At 36.7% G+C, this 9702-nt stretch overlaps 1 protein-coding gene across 2 annotated transcripts; it reads left to right on the top strand.

The window, feature by feature from the left end:
• Positions 1 to 311: 311 nt before the first annotated feature.
• On the top strand, positions 312 to 9696 carry LOC118755490 (metastasis-associated protein MTA1-like; the record flags this gene model as incomplete). 2 transcript variants are annotated; one of them, XM_036490323.1, is given in 11 exon segments in its annotated part: positions 312 to 419; positions 837 to 1063; positions 1188 to 1508; positions 1593 to 1781; positions 2119 to 2394; positions 2461 to 2657; positions 2726 to 2976; positions 3071 to 3613; positions 3714 to 3841; positions 3902 to 4017; positions 7877 to 9696. In XM_036490323.1, coding segments are annotated over 11 exon segments (2525 nt in total), but the record flags the coding sequence as incomplete, so codon positions are not given.
• Between the last annotated feature and the right edge of the window lie 6 nt (positions 9697 to 9702).

The following is a 9702-nucleotide window of genomic DNA, read 5'->3' as shown; positions in this document are numbered from 1 at the left end:
AATGGTGCTGCTTGCATGTACAACTGTTGAATTTTTAATTGATTTAAATTTGTATATTTTTGGTTATGATAATGACTCGAGATATTATTCTCCACTAAATACTATTTTCTTTCTAATCTTTACGTATTTTTTTTTTTCTATATTATAGGAATTAGTTTGGTTTTTAATTTTCTTGTGCTGGCAGTGCAATAGCAATTTTCTTACTTAAAAATTAACATAAACCTTATACATATTACAATTAAATTACCTTGCACATAAAATGCATTTAAAAATGTTCACTAAATCCTCCTCCTTATCCTCATCGAATATAGTGGCAACCGCTGAAGATTCCCCACTGGCTACGAAGCTGAAGAAAACATGGCTTAGAACACCAGTAGGCGAAGAGCAGGCCGCACAAGCCGTACTAGATCCTTCGATAGGTACCAACTAATTCAATCACTCAACTTCATAGTAGTGTATCATACAATTTTTAGAAGAATTATTTAACTAAAGTTGAAAGTGCCATAATGCCGTATGTATGCTTTTATGTTGTTATGCAAAAAAATTGCCTAAAATTATACTTTCCACATTTCATAGCGCTTTACTTTGTTTTTAGTTTATTTTGTATTAGTGGGTAATTTAGTTTCAATATGGCACTTTCTTGTTGTTTCTTACTTTTCAGTTGTGAGTTAGATTTATGATAATCCGTATGCTTCGTTGTATTTTTCTACTGATCGAATTATATATATAAATAAATTCAATATGATGTACACACATTCATACATACATATGTATGTATGTATACCTATAACTTTCAATTAAACTGTTTTGCGTGTATGTTTTGTCATTTGTAGCAGCGTTGGATGAGGTACTCAACAGTCCCGTACATCATTGTCCGGGCGGCGGTACAGCATCTGCAGAGAAGGGTGAACCACTTACGGCTAAACAACGCTACCAGATCAAACATCGTGAGCTGTTTTTGTCACGCCAAGTCGAGGCACTGCCTGCCACACAAATTCGTGGCAAATGCTCGGTTACGCTGCTAAACGAAACGGAGTCCCTGCAAAGCTATCTCAGTAAAGACGTGAGTCGTAAATTTCGCCTCGTACGCTTAACTACTTAGTCCTGCCTGTAGAAATTTATTTTCATTAAACATTCATAAATATTGTTATGAGCTCTCATGTTTTTTTTTATTCTTTCATATCTAGGATACATTCTTCTACTGCTTAGTCTTCGATCCTAATCAGAAGACGCTACTCGCCGATAAGGGTGAAATACGTGTAGGTAGTCGCTATCAGAGTGAAATTCCTGCCAAACTTAAAGATGTCTCCAGCGATGAACGCAAGTTAGAAGATCTCGAAACATTGGTGTGGACGTCACAGCATAACCTAAACGATCGCAAAATCGACCAATTTTTGGTGGTGTCGCGCTCGATAGGCACATTCGCCCGCGCACTGGACTGCAGCAGTTCGGTGAAGCAGCCGTCTTTGCATATGTCAGCCGCAGCAGCTAGCCGTGACATAACACTGGTACATTTTTTTTTAATTTCATTGCATTTTTACTGTTCGAGCGGTTAATTTTATTGTGTTAAAACTACTTATTTAACCTATCAGTTCCATGCCATGGATACGCTGCACAAGCACAATTACTCTATTGAAGAGGCGATGTGTTCGTTAGTTCCTTCCACTGGGCCAGTACTCTGCCGCGACGAAATCGAAGATTGGAGTGCCTCAGAGGCGAATCTATTCGAAGAGGCGTTGGACAAATATGGCAAAGATTTTAATGACATTCGACAGGACTTTGTAAGTATATTATGCTTTTTTTTAAATACATTTATTGACGATGAAATTATGGAAAATAAATTTGAAGATTACCTACGCTGGGTTAATGAAGTTCGGGGTTTCACCCGAACTACTTACTTACTTGTTTTCCACATGTTTTTCGTACGGTTTAAAGATTTTTATAATTTCCAATAATTAATTTTTTTTTTATGAATTAAATATCTACTAAATTCTTTCTCAATGATAAAAGTACGAATTTATCAAATTTGGTTAAACTTTAGTTATTCTTTATACTTTAGATGTGCATTTTTTTCGTATTAGAATTCTCCCAATAAACGCTGACATTTTTTTATTTTAGCTTCCTTGGAAAACTCTAAAACAGATAATTGAATACTATTATATGTGGAAGACGACCGATCGTTATGTGCAACAGAAGCGCGTGAAGGCTGTTGAGGCGGAACTAAAGTTAAAACAAGTCTACGTGCCGCAATATAACCAGGTAAACAAAGGTGGAAGCGGCGGTATCTCAATAAAAGGAGGTGCCAATATATATAATGGAACAACAAATGGTGGTGCTGATCTTTCTAACATTGGCAAACCATGTGAATCTTGCTCAACTGTTAAATCTTCACAGGTAAACAAGCAATCATACAATATACAACTGTAAGCAAAAACCATATTTCCTTATTGTTATCTTTAGTGGTATCCATGGACGGCCAGTGGTCACGGCATGTGTCGTCTCTGTCAAAATTGTTGGGACTATTGGAAGAAGTATGGTGGCTTAAGGAATGCGGCTAAGCTCGAAGTCGAACCTGAACCTAAAAAGAAAGCCCCCGTTGTGGTCGATGTAATCGACACCGAAAAAGTGAGCGATTTATCTAATCGCCAAATGCACAAGTATGTACTTAAGTCAAGTCCTAGAATACAACATTTTATACTTACTCGAACTCGTTTTTGTCACTTAGATGCCCTATGGTCAATTGCGGCAAAGAATTTAAATTAAAAACTCATCTAGCGCGCCACTTCGATCAAGCGCATGGTATCGCAATTAGCTCGGGTTCACCACGGCCCATCATGAAAACTCGCACCGCCTTCTATCTACACACAAATGCAATGACGCGTCTGGCACGCGTTCTCTGTCGAAATTGTATAAAATTCAAGAAGGCAGCACGTCAAACGTCGTTCGCGATCAACACGCTACTGGTGAAACAAGAATGTAAGTTTCCTTAAGTCAACCGTACATACATACAGTTCCCGTAGTCTTAAAATTCATTTCTAATGATATTGTTGTTTTTATAAAATTAAACCAGTTACAAATCGAATAAATGATAAAACCGCTGCTGATATAAAGAGAATTCTTCTGATAAAAAGGAAAAAGCGAGAACGTGGCAGCGTTACTAAAATCGCAAATCGTTTGGGCTCACCGGGCATTGGACCACACGAATGGTTAGTGTTGACACCAAAGGATAAAATACCAAAACCCGATGTGGTCTATTTCCCCAAGCCTCCAAAAGCACCAGATGGCAGTTTATTGTACGATCGTGTGCCCAATAAAGTTTTGGAGCCCGAGAAGGACTTAACCATTTTACCAGCGCCAGCGCCGATAGTAACAGCCCCCGTAGCTGCTGCAGTATTACCTACAGTGGTACCTGCAATTTCACCGTTGCCAGCTCCCAAGGTAACAGCAGTTAACACAACTCCATCGGCAACCAAACCAGCAGTAGAACGTTCAAGAGCGATTAAGGAATTGCCACCAGTTCCAACGCCTGTTACGGGCGGTGGAGGTGCAGCAGCGCGACGTACCGACTGTTGGCGCAAGCGTGGCCGTGACCGGAACGAGGAGGCAGCGGATGGTAATGAGTGTGAGTTGTGTAATCCAAATTACACAGCCACGAAGATGTATTTAATAATTTTTACGTATAACTAATCTATTTTTGCTTTCATTTTTGCTAGGAATGCTTTACCCTGCATATCCGCCAACTAAGCGTCCAAATAAGGATCCCATGCCATCCCATCGCCCAAGCAATGAACAATTTGCCGCAATGATGGCCGCTGCCGGTCATACCTTGACGAGACATCACGTAATTAATTAACTTTTATTGATGCTATAGAATATGCTTTAAACAAATTTTTCTTTACAGCTAAACGGTAAACCGAAGTTAGCACAAATGGGGCGTATCGGCAACGGACGCAAGCAGGTCATTAGCTGGGTAGATGCACCAGATGACTATTATTTTAGAGCTTCAGATACCAGCAAGTAAGTTAGAGTTCATTATTAGGAAGAAAAAATTTGCGAATCTCATCTAGTAACAAGTAAAAAAGTCTAAGTTCGGGCGGAGCCGAACATTAAATACCCGGCGCAAGTATTAAATATATGTTTTTCACCTTTCCGAAAGCTACCGCTACATGGTAAACCGAGGTGTATCCATTTTGAGTAAATTAGCGTCCTTAAATTTCGAAATATTGAAGTTTCAAGCATATCTGAAATTTACTGTTATATGAAAAGCGGCCGTAATTTTAGTTCGATTTCAATAAGTTTCAACGTTTTGCTTCTATGTGGCAAGTACAATAACCACACCGAGTTTGGTACAAATTGGTAGAACGGTTACCGAGATACATATATGTGATCATAAGTGGGCGGTGCCACGCCCATTTTTCAAAATTGTATCCTAAACGTATTTCTTGGTAACGAATTGTTGCAAGCATCAATTTTGAATAAATTAGCTTCAATAATTACTGATTTATCGAAGATTTCGTATTTCTCTAAATTACCGTTATATGGGATTATTGTCCTATTTTAAAAATTTTCGGCCATTTCGTATGTTATACCAAGGTTAACAACTGTGCCAAGTTTGGAAGAAATTGGTGCAGCGGTTACCAAGATATACACATGTAAACATAACTGGGCGTGGCTACGCCCATTTTCCAAAAATTTATAATATTCTTATTTTTCGTCTAAAACTTATTGTAAATATCAATTTTGAGTGAATAATCTTCAGTAGTTACTAAAATATCGCAGTATTCGTATTTCTGAAAATTACCGTTATATGGGAAGTGGGCGTGGTTATTGTCCAATTTTTAAAATTTTCGGCCATTTAGTATGCTGTATCAAGGCCAACAACTGTGCAAAGTTTGGAATAAATTGATGCAGCGGTTACCAAGATATACACATGTAACCATAAGTGGGCGTGGCTACGCCCATTTTCAAAAAAATGTTAATATTCTTATATTTCGTCTAGAATTTATTATAAATATCAATTTTGAGTGAATTATCTTCAGTAGTTACGAAACTATCGCAGTTTTCGTATTTCTGGAAATTACCGTTATATGGGAAGTGGGCGTGGTTATTATCCGATTTTGCCCATTTTCAATACCATCCGTACTACGCCCGAAAGAAGTGCACATACCAAGTTTCGTTAAGATATCTCAATTTTTACTCGAGTTATCGTGTGCACAGACGGACAGACGGACGGACGGACGGACAGACAGTCACCGCTTAATCGATTTCTCTTTTCATCCTGATCATTTATGTATACATTTGTCTATATCTATCTCGATTCGTTTTGCCTGTTGCAAACAACCGTTATGTGAACAAAGTTATAATACCCTTGTGCACAAGTGCGCTCGGGTATAAAAACTGTCACCGCTCAGCAGTTGGAATTTTCTATATACTGCTGCGAATTACATAACATTTCATAATCGCGTCTGAATTGAAAAATTTCATTTTTGGGTTGTGAGCGATATGAAAATACGGTGTATAAAATTCTAACTGTTTTTAACCGACCTCCGAAAAGGAGGAGGTTACCAGTTCGCCGGAATATTTTTTTAATTTATTTTCTTATGTATGTTACCTCATAACTCTGGACCACGTCAACCGATTTCGATAAGTCTTTTTGCATCGGAAAGGTAGTGTCTCAGAGGTGGTCCAATACTGATCTGGTTTAGATCCGATCATGGGATCAGAAAATATATATATATATATATATATATATATATATATATATATATATTTACATGTGATTTTCGTCTATGCATGGCATTCTGGGTTTTGGTACATAGATCATTCAAAGGTTAATCAAGTCAACCCAATAGCTCAAAACTGATAAATTAGCACATTCATGCTTTTGGCATAAGGGTGATGATATGCAAGATAAATAGCCTAAAAATAGTATTTGCATAAACTTGTATATATGTAGATAGAAATACAAATTTGAGAAAGAAGTAGTTTAGGATGAGCCTGCCTAAAACTATAACAATAATTCTAATTAATATATAATTAATAATAGCAACCACTCTGTCAAGTTGACATAGCGTCGAAGCAGCCGCTCTGCATAGTGCAAGTTGTATAAGGAAAAGGATAAGCAACAAGAGTTTAAGGAATGTGCTTAGCTCAGCGGTTAGTGCCGCTGACTTGGCACATCAATGAAGCTTAAACATTGTAGCTTTTTCTATTTTACTTAAAAAGCAATCATGATATAAAACTAAATAACTTTATTGAAATACAAATTTGACACTGATTACGTTTTTAAAAAGGAGAGATTGGGCCGTATGAATAAAAATAAGCAATTGCTTTTTCTTAAAATTTTAGAACTTTTACTCGATTTATTCAAACAAAAGTGAAGTAACAGGTATGAAATTTTAAGAAAAAGCAATTGCTCCGTTTTTATTCATACGGGCCATTATATATATAAAAATATCTGATACCGCATTGCCTAAAATTTTTGCCTAACTCCGGAAAAATCCATCAACTCTGCTGATTCACTTTTTACTTCGTGTATTTTTATACCCGAACGCACGCGTATTATAATTTTGTTAAAATAACGGTTGTTTGTAACAGCTAAAACGAATCGATATAGATATAGACAAATGTATACATAAATGATCAGAATGAAACGAGAAGTCGATCGATGTCTGTCCGTTCGTCCGTGTACTCGATAACTCAAGCAAAAATTGGGATATCTCAACGAAATTTTGTATGTAGGTTGCCCTTTAGCCAAGGTAGGTTGGCATTGAAATTGGGCGAAATCAGACTGTAATCACGCCCACTTCCCATATAACAGTATTTTCGAAAAATGCAAAAACTGCGATATTTCAGTAAATATTCAATCGAAATTGTTGAAAATTAGTATGTGAAGTGGAATTAGGGTAAAAACTAATATTAGTATACAATTTTTGGAAAATGGGCGTGACCCCGCCCACTTATGATAAAATACTGTATCTCTGGAGCCGCTACCAAACTCGGTCCGATCCTTTCTTAGGGTCCAAGTAGGAAATTTGTTGAAAATCTTTGAAATCGAGCAATAACCACGCCCACCTCCCATATAAAGGTATTTTACAGAAATACGAAAACTGATTTCATTAAGTCAGTATATTATAGGAAACGTTTGAAATCGGGGAAAACACCCCTGCTTATCATGTAAAGGTAGTAGAGAGAAAGTTGAGACGTCAATATTTGATAACAGCGCCGGGTGTATAAAATTCGGTTTCGCCCGAACTTATACTTCTTTACTTGTTTTACTTAGGTAAATACCGAAGTACTTAGTAAAAATATACCACATAGGATGTACATCAAATAAGTTAAAATCAGGGATTTGAACCCGATGAAAAATTTGGTCGGTTCGGTTCAGCGGTTTGAACCGTTTTTGCACTTTTGGATTGGTTTGTCAAAGCGGTAGGTATTACCATGTTTAACAAAACGAAAAAATAGTGGGTGCATTTATCTATTGAAAATTGGTTGAAACGAACCTTTAAACCTTTATGGAAAGTGGTTCGGTTTTCAGTTCGGATCAAACATATGTGGAAAATTTCGGTTCGGTTAATAGTTCAGTTAATTAAGAGAAAAAGCGGTTTTCCGGTCCACAACCGATTCACGTCCCTGGTTAAAATATATATTTTCTGACAGTGAAGAATATTCAGAAAGCAGAGGCACAATAGACCTAGGGTCGCAGTGCACATGTTCTAACAAATCTAATATAATCTAGGTAGATATATGTATGTACAACCAACATTGCCTTAAAAGTAAGATGTAGAGAAAATGCAGTATTTTTTGCTCATAATAATAAAAATCACAGTTTTTAAAGTCTTGAAGTTTATGTTACGATTCAATTCATTTTCAGAAAATGGCGCAAAACACTTTCCCCTACCGACCTGCGACGTGTTGCACGTAAACCGTGGCGAGAGCTACCAATCAAGGCACAACAAATTGCACAGATGGCACATGCTGTGACTGCACCGTCAATGGTGATGAGCAGACAAATCGAATCGCAAGTTGTAATACTCGACTGACCGTCGTCAGTGGCAGCAACCACAACGAGCACAACGACAACAGCAGTAGCAAAAACGATCGCAGTGACATCTACAGAAACTGGCACAACCGTTACGTCTATGGGACGCAATGAAAAACCACTACAACAGCAACAACAGTCACGGCAAATACAAAAACAACAGCTACAAACTCAAAGCAAAACCACAACACCACAGCGTACCCCACCACCATTTCCATACACTATGGATGCATTGCTGAATTAAATGCTTGTGAATTAAGCTTCTAATCATAGATGGTGAATATACGAGTCTTATGTATTTTAATGTTGTGGTGAGGATGCTGAAAGGGCGCAAATCTTGCGTATTGCCAATGCATTCAGTTACGCTTGCGCAGTTGCACTGGCGGGGGCAGTATGTGCGTGTGTGTCTGTAAATAGAGAAGAAAGCAATTCAAATGATTGAGTAAGGGTAGTACATACATAAATAGATTGATCGGTGGAAGAGTTGCCGAAAATGGCGGCAAGCAAATATGGACAACGATACAGCTACATATTTACAACTTTAATAGTGTGTAATTAAATAATTAAAATATACATAGAAAAAAAATTAATACATACTTAAGATAAGTCATCTCAACACTTAGACACATACGCATGGCATGTATGTATCGAATATATGTATGTTGATATGATATTTCGGAATTCACGGAATATGACATAATCTCAGCTTAAATTTATATCCGTAACTACAGCCGCAGCCGTATGGTTATTTAAAAGAAAGTGTAAAATTGAACAAACATTTTTGCGTAAACCTTTTCTGATCGGTCATGGTAGCCTTAGTTCTGTACAGCTTTGTCAACGGCCATTCTACTGCTTATGTTGTAATATGCCTTGTCATACTATTCTGCGTAAAATAGCCTGCTCTTCAACATTTTGCCTTTAATTTTTATCTGATTTTAGTTTAAGTACTTTATTTTGCATGAAATGTATATTCCTATTTTGATTATTGCATCCTTTCTCCTTAGTTCGATAAGTACTTTACGCTTTGCTATAGAATTTTATTAATTTGTACAATTGCAATGTGAAACTAAAAGTGTCACGATATGCTAAATGTGTTTTTAAAATGTAAAAAAACGTGAAAATGAAAAGAAAAAGATAAAAAATTTTCAAAACGTCAATTAAGAAATGTGCAACCATTTAATTTCGTCTAGATTTACTAACTTTCATCAAATCGTAAAAAAAATGTATGTATGTATGTCAATTGAGTTTCATGAACAATTTTTAACTTGCAAAGTCGTTTTGTGTTAATATCGTATTATTTTGATTCTTTGAAATGGTCGCAATATACATATTTTAAGAGAAATACAGTAATATATAACTAGAACAAAAATTGAATTTGAGAATTGAAGTTATTAACTATTGATTTATATATACTAAAATGATTCATGTGCTGTTTGCTGCTAACGAATATAACGAAGGGCGTAGCCAGCAGCTCATCGCAAAGGTTGAAAGAGGGGCAACGCATATAGACTCGAGGCTCCTCAAGACACACAGATAATGATTTGCTTACACAGCAGTAGAAATAAAAACAGATAAATTCTGCTCTTATATTTGTACAACATTTTTTTTTTGTTTTCGTTGCAACGGCCAAAGGAGCAAATAAGTATGGAGAGTATTTT

This window comes from Rhagoletis pomonella, unplaced genomic scaffold (genome assembly GCF_013731165.1).
Source record: "Rhagoletis pomonella isolate Grant_MI unplaced genomic scaffold, Rhpom_1.0 Rhpom_scaffold_06392, whole genome shotgun sequence".
NCBI classification, from domain to species: domain Eukaryota; kingdom Metazoa; phylum Arthropoda; class Insecta; order Diptera; family Tephritidae; genus Rhagoletis; species Rhagoletis pomonella.
The sequence above is the reverse complement of the archived record's forward strand: the minus strand, read 5'-3'. Positions and strand labels throughout refer to the sequence as shown.